The sequence below is a fragment of the Chionomys nivalis genome, chromosome X (genome assembly GCF_950005125.1).
Source record: "Chionomys nivalis chromosome X, mChiNiv1.1, whole genome shotgun sequence".
Classification (NCBI taxonomy): Eukaryota; Metazoa; Chordata; class Mammalia; order Rodentia; family Cricetidae; genus Chionomys; species Chionomys nivalis.
In genome coordinates, this window is record NC_080112.1 from 61,914,925 (window position 1) to 61,932,097 (window position 17,173).

At 36.5% G+C, this 17,173-nt stretch overlaps 1 protein-coding gene across 2 annotated transcripts in view; it reads right to left on the minus strand.

Moving 5' to 3' along the window:
* The window catches only part of Pola1 (DNA polymerase alpha 1, catalytic subunit), a 329,844-nt gene that overhangs the window by 54,137 nt on the left and 258,534 nt on the right, over positions 1 to 17,173 (minus strand). For both annotated transcript variants that reach the window (XM_057760368.1, XM_057760369.1), the window contains one exon: positions 16,883 to 16,976. In XM_057760368.1, the coding sequence (XP_057616351.1) occupies positions 16,883 to 16,976 (94 nt within the window). The remainder of the gene's footprint in view (positions 1 to 16,882; positions 16,977 to 17,173) is intronic.

Here is a 17,173-nt window from a genome sequence, read left to right on the forward strand (position 1 = left end):
CACTAACTCAGAAATTCTCAATATTGATTGTACATCGAAATCACCTGTGGAACATTCTAAATACACAACTGTCTGGGACCCAGACAATTCTAAAAGTGCAAATCCTAGTTAAGAAGTATTCTCTTGTACATTATACAATTTAGAACTTGGTTTGGCTGACTTTCTCTACATAATTACCACTATTTTTTTACTCTTCCTAGAAAGACAACCAAAAGTTTAGACTACTGTAAAACATGCCAAGATGACATATGCAGAGAAAACTGAAATGCTTGTGGATTTAGATTTCAACTTCATCCATTAAACACAGGCAATGGAGAAACAAATTTATTTTAAATACTGTACACATGATTTTGAATGCCTTTTGAATTAATATGAAAATGAATCATCAAGCTAGATTTAAAGCTCCTCGACAGCAGGGACTCCGCCTCTTTCATCCTGCAACTAGTTGATAAATGAGTTGATAAACATTGTACTTAATGTTGTATTAGGTGCTGGTGATAATAATCTGGAAAAAATATGGCCAACACACACCAGGCTGTAGAATCCAATAAATTACAATAAGGACAATAATATATACTATAATAGTGGTTTGGGGCAATCATTATTACTTATACATAATAAAATAAACTGACATTTACTATAACTTAGCATGTGCCAGGCACTGTTCTTAGCATTTTGAATATTGTCCCCTTTAATATTAAGTATTTTGAAGATTTTCCAGGTTCATATAAATCTGATTAATATGGACTCCTGAGGCATGTGCTATTCACATTACTGTTTTATAGTTGAGATAGCACAGACATTTAGTCACATATCCTAAGGTTTCCTATGCAGGAAAGGGTAGAAAGTGAAAACACAGGCTAGGAGTTGGGTGCCAGAATACAATTACCCTATACGGTCTCCAAGAAGGCCAGATCAGTTTTTATGATACTCAACAAATATTGGAGGGAGAAAGGAAGGGGATTAACAGAGCATCCATATCTTGTGCCCAAAGCTGCTTCTTACAATTCCTGAACACAACCTTTGAGGGTCTGTATAGCCAAGGCAAAAAAAAAAAAAAAAAAAAAAAACAAGTGTTAAATGCCTCTATGCTTCACTAATGGGATGGGAGTTAGGCTTTCTTAACTAACATTGCTCTCTTCAGTTCTATGTTTCTCTAGTTCCGGTAAGATTCTACTATACCGTTTTGGAACCAAACTAAAAATAACATCTTGAGGACAATACTTCCAACAATCTCCCACATGCTCGATCAACTTACAGTGACATGCTATTGCAACAACAACAACAAAAAAAGATATTTCCTCAGAATAAGGCAAGAAAGGCAAATCTAAAGAGATGATATTTCAAGTTGAATAAAAGGGGAAAATTCCAATTCAGGGGAAAGGCTGCTGCCAACAGCTTGTTTTGTTCCTAATGACCAGCACACACAAGTTTCACAGAGCTGGAGAGATAAGACGTAGATGCTAAGTGGTGGTAGTAGAGGCATAATTCTCATCATTCCTTTGAGAGCAGTGCAAAATAACAAAACCTCTATAAAAGAGATGGGCAAGTGGGCTGTAAAAGGAGTGATCCCACACATATAGGGAAAGCAATTTGCACCTACAGATCTTAGTGGTACAACCATCCTCGTCAAAGAATGAAAACCTCAATGGAAAGCCACTATTCACCCATGAAAAGCGTTGTGGGCTATTTGTTGAGCTGACTAACAAATAGGAGTGGTTAACCTGGCATACCAAGCACCATAGAGATATTTTTTAAAGTATGCTTAGTCAGCTAATCTTGTTGAGATTTCTCTCATACTACTGATTTCTTAATCTCAAAATAAATTAAGAGGCTTCATTCAGAATTCCCTGTAGTCTACCAGCTTGAATTTGTTGGGTGTCTTTGATTGTCTCTTGTCTTTAGATTCCCTGCCTTGTCTCTTTAGATTGTGCTGTGTCCTTTGGTATTTCCCGTTAGTCCATGTCTGGAATAGCTAATTATACGGCAGCATAATTCCTGCCCGTACAACAAGGAACAGCAGAACCTTGCTAATTCACACCAATGACTGAAAGACTCCTGTGTAAGTTAGTGAATTATGCAAATAAGCAATAAGTGAAGAAAGATGATTCAAAATTGTATTTCATTCATTTATTTTGACAAGTATAGTTTAGTCTTAATTATTTCAAAAATTTCTTTGTAGCATACTAATAAATGTACTGTGGCACATTTGTTGAAAGTGATAAAGCCTTCACTAACTGAGTATGTTCCTGTGAATAAGTTCATGAATATAGACTCAGGCTCTGACCCCCTGTTTTATTTTTAATTTCATTGACTTTTCAGCACTGACTTCAGTTGACAAGACAATATATAAAACACCAGTAAAATACAGGAATTATTTCAGCAGTAAATACTAATTTTAGAAACAGTTTTTTTGTTATGTTTATGCTTTCATCATGCTATTTCCATCAACTATGCTTTAAAATAAAACATTTGTAGTCTATAGTCATAATGCCAATGGAACTTTTACTTTGCTTTTAAATCAAACTAGAACGCTCTTTTTTTTATTATAAAACATACAGCATCTCCCTATGAAGTCCAGGCAGGCCTGGAACTTGCCATCTTTGCATAGTGTGCATGTTACAGGCATTTATCACAAGTGGCCATATATCCCTCTGAATTACTATTTGATGTTCTGTCTTACCATACTTCTTTCTTTTAAAGACATCTGTTTTAAGATAAGTGGATATATCACATTATGTAACATTTTCATGTCAAAATACTTACATTATTATATTCTGAGTTAAATTATTTAAGATAGGAAAACATTTTGATATACTTCTGACAGATATATCCTGAAGGATTGATCAATTTCTTTCAAAGTATTATCAATGGTTACAGTGGGGAGTAAAGAGAGACTGCCCTTCCAGTCCTGGGTTTAAAGCTGCATATAGATCAACTCCTTTAATAAGGACTTTTAGGCTAAACTCCAATTGAGATACATTAAAATCATTAAACATTTGTCACACGTGGCTCTTTGATTTGTAAGAGCTAGATAAATAATGAAAAACATAAAACTTAGTTTCAAAGTAAGTGACTACATCTTTGCTTATTAAAACTTCACCTATTTCAAGGGGCGCAACTCAGATTCCATCTCTATCTGGAAACCTCTCCCAAGGTTTAGATACTGAAGCACTTTAGGATTACTGTCTCCTATCAGAAACATTGGGCCTTCAGGTTGAAGTTTCCCTTCTAGATTCGGAGCAATGAAGCTATGGCAAAGCATGAAGAATCTGAAACTTTTAGACTCTCAAGCCTTGCTAACTTGAGAGGGGGTGGGGTCATTTCGTCTCTTTGAGGTGGTTTTCTTAACTGAAAAATGCCAATTACCCACATGGCAACATATGTAAATGTTCTCCATGAACAATAAAGTCTAAATAAAGGTCTGGAGAGGTAGCTCAATGGTAAAAATCCTGCACCAAGGCCCTGGATTCCACCCCTTGCATCAAGTAAAGCAAATACCATCACCAACTCCCATAAAAATCCAGCATGTAGAGAGTAAATGCATGAATAAACAAGTGATCAGAAATAGATTTATCTCTAGAAGCAGGAACCAGGCCTTGTTTATACCTATATACTTTATATACCACATAGGGCAGAGAGAGAATAAACATTTTCACTGAGTGAATTAGGTCAAAGTTCAGGGCACGCAGAATAGAAAAACAGACATGTATGAAGACCTGGATTTGTGATCTTAGTTATGAGTTTGGTTTTAGCACCTTTTTTTTTAAAACAAAAGTATATCATCAATGTCTCAAATTAGCAACCCCATCATTTTTGGAACATAGTTGGTTTAGCCTTAAGCTTCAAAGAAAGACATCAAGCAAGGTTCCCATGGCCTAGACCTGGGAGAATACAATTAACAGTAACTCAATTAATCTTTTCTAGTTACCATTATGGTTGGGTGTAAGGCAATGCAGATGAATCAGAATAAATTCACAACAACCACAGAAAAAAGTACTTTAAGATGAGTCAAACTAATGATGACTTTTCTCTGTATATGAAGGCATAATAGTACATATAGAAATATTAAATGATGCCCAACTAATGCTAAAGTTTACATTAGATCTGGGTTTGTGGTAACTGGGAAACTAGAGATAACAAGGCCATTCATGGTTAGTCTTCAAAAGTTTTGCCTGATTCCATTTTATAATTATGAATAATTTAAGGAATTACGTAAAATAACGAAAAAATGTCAGTTTATAAGAAAAGCAAGAAAGGAAAGCAAAATTAAACAAAGTCAGTATAAATATTATGTCAGTTTTGAAATATGTGTTACAATGGGAACTAAGAAAATACTTAACTTTTAAACCACTAAAGGCTGTTCTGGACCACATAAACACTTGGTTTAAATAAAGGAAAGGAAAGAAAATACCAACCACTAAAACAAACAAAAATTAAGAGGCTATGTGAGAAGCAATGCTGTCTTACAGAGCAAACATAACCTACTTACAAAAACATGATGAGGAGAAATGTTATCAAGACAGAGTGAAGACAAATTAGAAATGAGTAAAACATTATATTCTGGGCTAAGTGAAGGAAAGATTATGCCACTTAAAAATAATTCTTATCAAAAAATAAAAAAAATAATTCTTATCTAATGCAGAGACAAATTTGAGAGTCAGATTAAAATGATATAAATAGCAATTATTGCTGAGAACATAAAACATTTCTGAATGACTATAAATCTTCTAATTTGCTCAAAGACTACTGTTAATTTAAAAAAGTCTTATGGCAGCACTCAGGAGACAGAGGCAGGTGAATCTCTATGAGTCTGAGGCCAGCCTGGTCTGCAGAACAAGTTCCAGGACAGCTGGGATTAAACAGAGAAATCAAACCCTGTCTTGAGAAACAAAATAAAAAGTCATATCCATTAGAAATTTTAATTGATTTGAAAAGTCACAAAGTAAGCTGGGCGTGGTGGTGCATGCCATTAATTTCAACAATTGGGAGGCAGAAGCAGGCAGATTTCAGACAGTTTGAGGCCATTCTTGTCTACAGAGTTAGTTCTAGGACAGACCCTGTCCCAAAAAACCAAAAAAGGCACAAAGTCAATAAATGCTAAAACTACAAAAAAATCTCATCTTTTGAAAGCTCTAAGAGAAAAACGGAATATCACCTGTCTCTAAGAATGCAGAGATGAACCTTGACTATTAGGCTGCTCTGCTAAAAGAATTAACTGTGATAGATTTTTCAGGAGTTGTTCATTACACTTAGTGGAAAAGCACTAATCTGGTGAAAGAAAATTTCATGTAACATCTAACTCCATAATACTTTATTTAGATAACACATTATGTATGTAGCAAAAATATTAATCACTTAATATTCATTCCTATGCCCATTTTCACCCAAAAGCCAAGAGGCAATTAATATGCAGTCCTGAAACTTTATAGTGCACGTTATCATGATACTTAAAGGATTTACTCTCTTCTCTACCATGAGTATCATAAACCTTTTCCTCCTAATTAATGTGCAATTAATTCAACCAACCTCCAATTACTCTTCTACAACACTACCCCACTTAGACAATAAAGCAGTCTCTAAGATGGGTTTTAAACCTGGGCTAAAATAGACTTCTACAGACCAAAATGGTTCAGGGATTTCTCTCTATAGTGTAATTTAGATGTCATATCTAATTTGCTGTCATGACTATTGTTTCACTGTGCAATTTGTATGTCGTTTTGAATGGTAAAGGCATCATAGCTTTATTGAATTAAACCTTCTGTCTTTATTTAGGGTCTGATGTTACATGTTTGTGCATTTATGTTTATGTCTCAAAAGCTGCTTGACATCAGGTAGTAGAAAAGAATATGCTCTTCTGATGTTTCCTTAAATCTCAGAAAACATAAATATAAACTGAATAAAATTCTCTCTAAACTAAAGAAGCAAAATACTGGCTATTACTATTATTTTTTTAAAGGCAGAGGTAGCTAAATAAGTACTCTTATTATAGATGGCCTGACAATTCTGTGGCCTAAATACCCCGATTATTATTATACTAGCTATTTTTTCTAAGAATATCTCTTTACATTGAGTTTTTATGACTATCTTAAACATGGATATTTATACAACAACTCCAAAGTCACAAGGAAGTGAAAAAGCGCCTCAATGTTAACTCAAAGGACCAATACTGTAAATACTTAATAGTCTATGGTTGTCCTTGTGCTGGGCTATGAGTTCAAGTCCAAAAGCCATGAGTAAGACCAAGCGTGGAAAGCCTTCCATTAGACCATTGGAATAGCCTTTTAAGTAATTTTTAGTGCATGAAATTTCATAAAGTTTTTACTAGATAATTACACTTCCTGATTTTGTAATTAGTGGAAGTACATGCAATTACATAATAATTATGATAGTAATTACGTAATTAAGATGTATAATTATGTAGTAAAAAACATCATGGAAATAAAACCATCTACTGTGTAAGCACAATACATTTCAGAAGTAAATTCACCAGCTCAACTGTTTAAAAATACTTTTCTTCAAAATAAAGTGATTAGCTTACATTATGATCTAACTGCTTGAAAACTGTTTAGTATTTTTTCTCTCATTCGTGATAGAAGTGTATTTCTTAAAAGTACACGAAGGAAAATCTTGCCAGGTCCCTTTCACTCTTACCACTCAAAAACATTACAATATGTTTTGCAAATGAAGGCCACCAATCACTACTTTATCACCCAGACACTGTAACACTGGTGCCCTTGTTTGTGCTGCTATGCCTGTCACTACAAAAAGGGAAAGAAGCCTGTTCATTGAAAAGACAGTAATAGGAAACAATTTTATAAAACGAGTCACATGTCTGTCATCATAGCATGCCTCTGGGTGCCTGAGTACATAAAAATGCAAAGGCTGAGTGCATATTTACAGAAATGGGTTGAAAGAAAAGACACAATTAGAATCTGGAAGTTTGCTGCCCAAATGTATGGCAACTTTCACATACTACCTTAGTTATACTAAAAAGGATGACAGAAAATGTACAGAACCAAGACACTTCTAGTTAAGGGCAAAGCAATTAAAGTGACAATTTCCTGGAAAATGTACTTTCTCTTCTGCTACACTGTGTTAGTTAAAAACAGGCAGTACCCAGAGTAACAAAGCAGTGTGACAGGGATCCATGTTTTGTCATTGCTGTAGTGAGCAGAAAACAGCACATAAAAATCAACTGCTACAAGAAAAGTAAAACCTTTTAGTAGTAAAATTAAAAAAAATTGTTTCCATTAAAAAAAATGTACTTGAAATCTTTACAAATGTGCTAAATCAATGTTGCAAAGAGGTCCACAACAGCGATGGTGAAACTTCAATCTGGGAGAACAATGAGTGGCCCTTGTACGAAGTGCGTGTAGACCTACATTCCAGTTCTCTCTTATAATTCTGAGAGGTTGAAAGCTATTTTGAAAATCCCAATTTATTTCTCTCTTGGTCTTTCTAGTTAGAAAGAAACAAAGTGGATAGAGCTCATGCTTCTTTTATCCCCCTCTCCTAGGCCACTACATTTCTAGTTTAATTACAGAATATATTTCAAAAAACCAGGCTGTGATAGGAAGTCTACTTTAAAACTTGAGCAGGGCTCCTGGAACTGGCATATTTATCATTTTAGAGTTTAACTATAAGGATGTTTTAATCAATGAATGAGTAAAATGGGAGTAAGCTTCAGTTATTACGATGGGAGAATGTCTCAGATAAGTGCTTTTCAAACCTTAGCATGTCTAGGAACTACCTGTGGATCTTGTTAAAATGCAGATGCTGATGCAGCAAGTCTGGAGAAGCCTGATAGTTTGAATTTCTAACAAGCTCACAGGTGATGCCAATGCTGCTAGTATACTGATCACACTTGGGAAAATGCAAAGAAAAAAGTGTTGGTTTGCAATCATTTATATGTTGTTTTCAACCTACACTGTAAATTGCTAGAATAACCACTGTAAACTGAGTAAAAGTCTTTGTGAAATTGTAGTGTTTATAATTTTTCCTATTTTAAAAGCTGTTTGTAACTTGGAAATTACATAAAAGTAAAAAGGACCATGCCATGTCATGGCCTTTGTACCCACAAAGAGCCATGGTTACCTACACAAGATTGGCACTGTCAATTTCTGTTGGGGGTGAGGAAGGGCTCAGTTAATGGTTGTGGGGTTAGGATAAGACATTTGCTTCAGCAGTGTAGCCACTGGTAATCTGTTCATGCTGATGCAAGCAACCCTAATTAAATTGAATGTGATACACTCAAGAAGTAGAAGCGGGGGGTCTCAGTTGAGAAGAAGGAATTTAGCAGGAGGGTAACAAGAGAAAGCAATGGGAAGGCAAATAGGATCAAAATACATTATATATATATATATGAAATTGTCAATAATTTAAAAGTATAAAGAAGAAAATACAAATGATCCACCCATAGATAATGATCATAAAACATTTTAGTATTCCTTATTTTTTATCCATCTTGCGAAAACTTGTTCTTCACTTTAGCATTAAATAAAGTATTTCAAGATAAAGAGTAAAATTATGGAACATCTAACAACAGCAGCAATAATTCACTTTTCTATTTTCAAATGTTTTGAAACAGGGCCTCAATATGGAGATTATATGGCTGACTTTGAACTTGTAGCATTCCTCCTGCTTTAGTGCTTGAACTATAATTTTAGGGAAGTGCCATCTAGACTAGTGGGCTGGTTAGCTTTTATCACCAATTTGAAACAACCTAGAGTCATCAGGGAAGGGGAACCTCAATTGAAGAATTGTTTCAGACTGGCCTGTGGTCATATTTGCAATAGCTTATCTTGATTGATAATTGATTTGGGCAGCACCATCCCGAGGCAGGTGGGCCTGGAATGTAGAAAAGGTGCTAAGCATGAGCCACACAGCATGCCTCCATTAAGTCTATTCCAGATTCCCGTTTTGAGTTCCTGCCCTGACTTCCCTCACTGATGAATTGTGACCCAGAAGGCAAAGCTGACATTAAACTCTTTACTCCTCAAGTTGCTTTGGATTATGGTGTTTAATCACAGAGAAAGAAAAGCAAACTAGGATACCCAGTTTGAAAATTATTTGCATACTTCTACAAGAACTTCTTAAATATAACAGAAAACTTATATTGTGAACTGTCAAGTTATGAACTTCTATCATAAAAATTCCCTTAAACTATTTCACAATTATAAAAGATGCAATTTTATGAACAAATTGATGCTTGAGTCAGATTTTTATTTTTCTATGAACGTGGCAGGTACATTTTACCTGGCATTAGTTATTAAAAACAAAATTTCTGAAGAAAAAAAAAGCCAGAGGTGTTCTATAAATGACTACAAGGAAATAGTATCATTCAGATAGAGCAGAGAAGTTGTACATATGATTGTGACAGCATACACAGGAACTGTACAAGTTCAAACCAACCAAGTTCCAGCTTGGAGGGAGGGTGGGCATCAAGTGCCACCTATAACCAAGGAGCTGTTGACAACTGATAGCTATCTGGAGAGGTAGGGTTTTTTTTTTTTTAAGTTTTAAAAGAGTGTATCCCCTGGCAAACTGACCACATTCCAGTGGAAGGCCACACATCCACAAATGTATGAGAAGCACAAACTGGACTTACAGGCTACAAAAAAGGACAAAAAGTTGGGCAGCTAGGGAAGGGAGGTGGATCTGGGAGGAGTTGGGGGAGGCAGATGAATATGATCATAACACTTGATACAAAATCCAATTAAAATCTAGAAAAGCAGAGTAAAAGTTTTCTTAAAAAAAGTTTTGGGGGCTGGCAAGCTGACTTACTTTGTTAAAGCAAATGAAGGCGTAAGTCACAAACAATCCCACACCCGTTTGGAATTATGATTATTAGAGAGGTTATTTATTTTAAGGGGGAAAAACTTACAGATCACCGTCCCAGACAACAGCCCTCTGCGCAATCAGGAATGGAGCCTACTCGCCGGAAGCTGAGCCGGAAGCCAGAGCACGAGCAGAAGGAAGAGGCGGCATTTTTAAAGGGAGAGAAACCACACCCCAGTGGGCTGGTATCTCAGTGGCTATTGGCTGAAGGAGCGGAAGGAGCTCCTGCAACAAGCAAGTTATTGTTGCCAAGACTGACAACCTGAGTGTAATTCACAGGGTGGAAAGAGAGAACCAACTCCTGTAAGGTATCCCTTGATTGTTACATGTGTGCTCTTGCATGAATGTGAATGAAATAATGAAATAAATGCATAAATAAAATAATGTTGTAGAATATTCTTTTACACTGTGTGAAGATGTGTCACTGTGATTGATTTAATAAAGAGCTGAATGGCCAATAGCTAGGCAGGAGGTATAGGTAGGACTTCTAGACAGAGAAGGGAAGTAGGAGCAAGAATCTAGGCAGATGCAAGGGACATGAGGAAACACAGAGGAAGCAGGATGGGCAATACATGACAGAACGTAGATTAACAGAAAAGGGTCAAAGTTGTAAGAGTTAGTTGAGACAAGCCTAAGCTAAAGGACAAGCTTTCATTAACAAGAAGTCTGTGTGTCCTTATTTGGGAGCTGGTGGTACAGAGAAAGATTTGTTATATATGACATCCAATGTGGAGGCTTGAATATCCAAACAAAGGGCCAGAGAAAGCTAAGAAAAGCTCTGGTCAAGGAGCCTGACATGACTTCCTACTTCAAGAGCTTGTGGGACAAGCCTAAGCTAAGGCCAAGCTTTCATAATTAATGATGAATCTCTATGTCATTATTTGGGAGCTAGGAGCCAAAAGAAAAATCCAACTACACAATAAAAATTTAAGTTTTCAGAGAAACAACTCAACTCATGAGTTTTAAGAGCAAAATAAACGGACCAGACATTGTGTGACACGGCTTTGTTTCTAATGTCCTGAATGATTGAACAAAGTAAATTCTAAGAATGTCAACTGACTGAGAAAATAGTCAAGGGATTGTTTGCTACTTTTATTTCAGGACTTCTAGCAATAACAAATATCTGTTGCATTTTGACTTCAGCAGTTAAAGAAATAGAAATTTTTAACATTGAATGCCTTGAGATGCACAGAAATCTCCAAATTGCAAATAATTTCCGTAAAACTCGTATCTGTCTACCAGGCGGTGGTAGCGCACGCCTTTAATCCCAGCACTCGGGAGGCAGAGGCAGGCGGATCTCTGTGAGTTTGAGGCCAGCTTGCTCTACAAGAGCTAGTTCCAGGACAGGCTCCAAAGCTACACAGAGAAACCCTGCCCTGAAATAAAATAAAAAATAAAAAATAAAAAAACAAAAGCAGTACCTTTACGATACCCTTCATGTTTTAGAACTAACTACTGTCTTTTTTTGAAGACCATTTTTCAAGGATAAGACAAGTATGCCTGCTTCATGAGCAAGCTGCTCAGCAGATAGCAAGCAGAGAACAGGACCCTGAAGTGTGAGAAGCGGTCAGCTTGGCTCATTCACCAGTTAAGAGACCTGATAGTTTTTTTTTTTTTTTTTTTGGGTTTTTCGAGACAGGGTTTCTCTGTGGTTTTGGAGCCTGTCCTGGAACTAGCTCTTGTAGACCAGGCTGGTCTCAAACTCACAGAGATCCGCCTGCCTCTGCCTCCCGAGTGCTGGGATTAAAGGCGTGCGCCACCACTGCCCGGCTGACCTGATAGTTTTTGAGTTCAAGTTTGGTATCAGCCAAATAACAGACACATGTCATTGCCTTCAGTATCATTTGAAACTAGTGAAATCGATATAAGCAACATGCAAATACCAAGAAAGTTTTATAACTTTAATTTATGGACAATTGAGTCAAGGTAAACAATACAGCAAGTTCTACTATTTCTCTTATAAAGCACCCCCCAGGAATAGAAGTATTTTCTAGGAATAATTCCACCAAAATCCTTGAAATTGCTTGTGTGACCTTGTTTTCCTTCAGGAATTCTTTAATCAAATATTTAGTGATTAGGCTACAAGATGCAGTCCTCTGTCTCGACGAACTTAAGTGAAAGAGAAAGCAAAATAAAACACTCAAGACTCCTCAAAAAGGTCACAGGGGAATGTAAAGGATGGAAACACTTCTTTAACTTGTTCGTCAATGCAATGAGTCTAGCCTGCTGCTTCCTCACAGGGCTCTTTTGAGGTTCCATGTTACACCTGTGAAAGGATGGCGAGAAATAGAAACGCACCTTACAGAAAGCCAGTCTAGTTCTGCGTGAGCACTAACAAAAACAAATCCTGTTGATATGGGCCTATAACAGCATACGGGAGGAACAGGCAGAAGGATTAAACTCACTGACTTTGGGGCCAGCGTGAGCTACTTCTGAAACCTTGTCTAAAAAAAGGTAAGAGATAAGAAAACCTATAAGAAATATAAGCAAACATAAAGGAAAGATTGAAGGAAAGAAACAATAACAAAACAACCTGAGAAATTTAAGGAAAAATCAAACCAAAACCAAGAAAGCAGGTGAACTAGGGGCCTGATAAAGAAAAAAAGAAAAGCAGGAAGACTAAAATTCAAAGAAGTGAATACAGGGTGTCATCTGGTTGAGGGCTCAAGAACCCAGCTATCATAACAGGTGCAACTTAGAAGGCTGTGGAATAGGAAGCTGCCCATAAGCCTTTGTGAAAAAATGGAAAAAAGGGGGGTAGGGAAGAATATGAAGATAGTCTAACCAGCCTAAAAGGACTCCCACTGAGAAATCAGACTTCCTACAGGTGCTACACATATGACATTAAATCACCATCAATTAAACATCTATGCTGTAACTACAATTCCTTCCTTCAAACAGGATCCAAAATATTTTTTTAAAGATTTATCTATTCATGTATACAGCAGAAGAGGGCACCAGATCTCATTACAGGTGGTTGTGAGTCACCATGTGGTTGCTGGGAATTGAACTCTGGAAGAGCAGTCAAGTGGAAGAGCAGTCAATTGAGCCACCCCTCCAGCTCCCAGGATGCAAAATCTTAGTGTTGCGATTCTGACAAACAAGTGCCAATTTACCAAGTGTACTTCAGGATATGTTGTCTCCCTAAATTGATATTTAAGTATGATGACTGTATTTGGAGCTAGGGTCTTTAATATGATTAAATTAAGATTAGGGATTCATAGTGGGCCTTAATCTAGTTCGAGCAATGCTCTAATGGTGGCATGTGTCTTAATCCCAGCACTAGGAGGCAGAGGCAAGATCTCTGAGTTCAAGACCAGCCTGGTTGGTGTACAGAGCATATTCCAGGACACCAAGAGCTATACCTGTCGTGTGCGTACGTGTATATGTGTGTGTGTGTGTGTGTGTGTGATATTTGGCACAGAGTACATACAAAGAAATACCACCACCTGCAAGATAAAGAGAGGCCTCAGGAGCCACTAATACTGGGACTCAGATTTTCATCATTCAGAACTGTGAGGGAGTATTTTTCTGTTGCTTAAGTCATGTAGTCTCTGTTGTTTTGCTGTTGTACTCCCAGCAAATTAAAATTCCGCCCCATGAAAAATATTGACATAAAATAAGAATAGCTAAGCATCCAGTAAGACAAATGGTACCTGATAATAAAACTTCCTTCTAGAAATAAGCTAAACCCTGAAATGAAAAAACAGTGTTCCCTCTTTGCTTAAGGCAAACTGATCAGGTTAGTGGTGATAATATCCCACTTAGTGTCTTTCCCCAACAGACTCTAAGGTCATCCAGGGCAAAGAGTATCATTCACCCATCTTGCTTTCATTGACATAAGAGTTCACATTCAACACATAAATAGAATCTAAACAAAATGTTATATTTACAATTTCTACATAAAAAAGACATTTTTCTGCAGAGAAAAGAAACTTTTTCCCCTACTGCATTTAAAAGCAGACAATTCAGGCACCTAGGCAAAAATGTGAATTGATTCAGGTTTCTCCAAACTGTTCACTTATCCCTACTCAGGCAAGGCACCATGGAATGAGGCAGTCAAACATGACCATTCTATACTGCCATCCTGGAAGTGGATTTTTACTTCATGTATTGCCACAATGGTCTCCTAAAATATCCTTTGGATCCATTATGCCATCTGTGTACATTCTGGAGCAGTTACTACAATAATGCCAATGTCCCACAGGAATAAGACTTTTAAAAAGGTTATGCAGTTACAGTGAGCATGCAGTAAACACTTCACTAAAGTGAGTAACAATCCTTTAACATTTTAAAGGAAAGGGGAAAATACCAAATGGGGTTAATTCACATTATGGACTAATGGTCTGTAAACTTTCGTTTGAAAGTGAAGTTTAAGAAAAGAAAAGAAAAAAAAGCTTTGATAGAGTTACTTTTCACTGCAAAAATAAACCTCTTTCAAATAATTTGTACATATTTCTTCCAAGTCAAACTGTTGAGTTTCAAACAAAAATTAAAACCACCATCCAGATACAACATTTAAAATAAAGTCTTTATAGTGGAAATGATAAAACAATCTTAGTGAAGGAAACACTGCTAGGAACTGCAAGTAAAACAGGGTCTCTATCATATACTTCACACACCAGTCACCAGGCATTTGTTGACAGACAATGCTTAGATTGCATTTTCAGTGATGTAACTGTATGTCACAAAAGTTTAAAATTCATTTTTTAATACAAGGAATCCCTTGAGCAGAAAATTAAAAGAGAATTTAATTTCAACTCAAAGTGAGAAGAATAAATATATGTTATATTATTTTAAATTCCTTATTATTGTTCTTTTTCGCATAAAAAATCCCTTTTTAACATTTTCTTCATATGGATTACAGTTTGTATTCAATTCTATTTTATATGAAACCAAACAATTTACCTGCCTATTCAGGGTGCTTTGGACAGGGCTTTTCATTTCTTCTGAGACAGGGTTTATTATATAACCCTGGCTGTCCTGGAATTTGTTATGGAGACAGGGCCGAATTTGAACACATAGAGACCTGCCTCTGCTTCCAGGATTAAAGGTCTGCGTCAAGGTAAAATTTTTTTCTCTGTATGAGTATTTTGACTACACACACACATGCATGCACACATGCACTGTATATGTGTGCAGTGTATACTGATGCTGGAAGAGGACTTGGATACCCTAAAACTACACTTACAGATGGCTGTGAGGTGGATGCTATGTTAGGTAACTTTCTAAAAGATAAAGCTTCTAAGCTGGGCATGGTTGTTCAAGTCTGTAATCCCAGCACTCAGGAAGGTAAGGCAGGAGGAGGATTGCTTTAAACTCCAGGGCAGTCTGGGCTACAAAAGCATTTCTAGGCCACTATGCCAGTATGAGCTACAGGGTGAGACCCTCTCTTAAGAAACATTTTACACTTACACTTATGCACACACACAGCCTATAAGTGTACTTTTCCTTTACTGCTGAGCAAGGAGCTTCCAAGTGGCTACTGTATTCCTTCCTGTTTCTGGGACAAGCCATATATACTCTTGACTTTCTATATCATTTTTCTTCATATCTCCAATAAAGATTGGGCTTTCTGAAACTGATAGTCATGAATGATCAATCTAGGTTCTCATAAAAGAATTTAAAAACTGTCTTTCATAAAATTTTATATACTTTGAGTTCAAAAGCATCAAATGAAAAACATAAGGTGGCTAGATGAACAAAGAAATTATGAAGAAGCGGGTGCTCATAGCTGATGTACCCAGAAAGAGATAACAAACCCAAGAAAAACAGATGCTTTCAGAGAATCAGAGTTCAATTTTCCCAATTCATAAGCACCCTAAAGGGAAAGTCTTTGGGGGCAAAAGGAAAACATACATTAATGATAACACAAGTAAATGTAGTAGATACTAGTCATTAATGACTGTTATCAAGCCGATTTATTAGGGAGCAGAAGGAATTTTTTTGTCTACATAAGATCAACTAACTCATAGAAAACATGCTGTGGAGAAAGCCGAAGACAAGTAACAGTATTTCATTCAAGATCTTCATTTAGTTGTAAAAATGTTTTCTTTTCAAGGACAGATAAACTAAAGAAGTTGTAGAAATAAAAAAATAATTTCTAGAGTGTCTTGTAGATAGAAAAAGTGAACTCACTTATGATTAGAATTAAAATCATTGAGACCAAATCAAAGGCAGCATGAGAATTCTTATGTGAAAAAATCCAGCAATATTTATAGGTTTTTATGTGCTGTTGAGGTTGCCTCCAGCCCTAATACCAACCAACAAAGCCCTGAATTGATATTCGCTGACAAACAACATCAACACTCTGTAGGTAACTAATAAGAAAAATGTGTAAATTTGCCTTTTTTATTTTTTACAGGTAATAGAAAAGTTGTCAATGTGATTTTCAGGTAGGAGAAAAAAACATGCACTTGTCATGACATTTTCAAATACTTTAAGTTATGTAACAAAGCTTTTCCCAGACCCATTAAGTCCCACAGTGCTTGCAAGTCTTGTATAAGGAAATGCCGGGTACAGAGGGCTCCAGGCAGCATCTGATCATATGGGTTGAGGCACCTATACATTCTCTTAGGATGGAGTCAATAAAAGAACTCCACCCCACTCCTCTCTTTCAAAATGAACCTAGGCTTTTAGTGAACAGCGGAGACACACTCCAGGTCTATTTTTTTTTTGTGATAATATCTAGTTTTTGTAGGCCCAATGATCACGTTGCCTATGCTTACTTTATTACAATTACTAAACTCTATAGAAAATAGCATTTTCAAAATATAGCATTTAAAGAGTCCTTTTTGTACTGTTCCTCCCCCAAAAGCTTGCTTTAATAGAGAACAATGTGAGACAGGCTGTGCGGGCCAAAGCTGGGGATTCCTATGCCACCGCCCCTCATGCAGGGGATCCCTGTGTTCACATAGGCCCCTACAGCCTGCTTCTGAGACAGCAATGTGATGCTGTGTGAACAGCCTGACACAGTAGGTCTGGCTTTTATGATGCAAATTTACACTTTAAACTCAAAGGTAATTACAGTATTTTAACGTACCTTTCTCATGTTCAGTAAGTTTCTCCAATGCACATTCCGCATCAAAAATGTACCGGTAAAAGCACAGTTGGGTGTACAGGGACTTGTCAGAATACTGCAATATAATAGAAAATAAATGAATACTACTGGGGGGATGGAGATCATGCTCAACAGAGTGTATTCTCTAATTTCAACTTCCATATCAAACAACATTTTGTAAAGAAAGGGGGTGAATAAGAAGAGGATCATACTAATGGTTTGTCCCCCTCATATAACACATGTATCTTTCATAATTCAGAATAAATTCTGTCA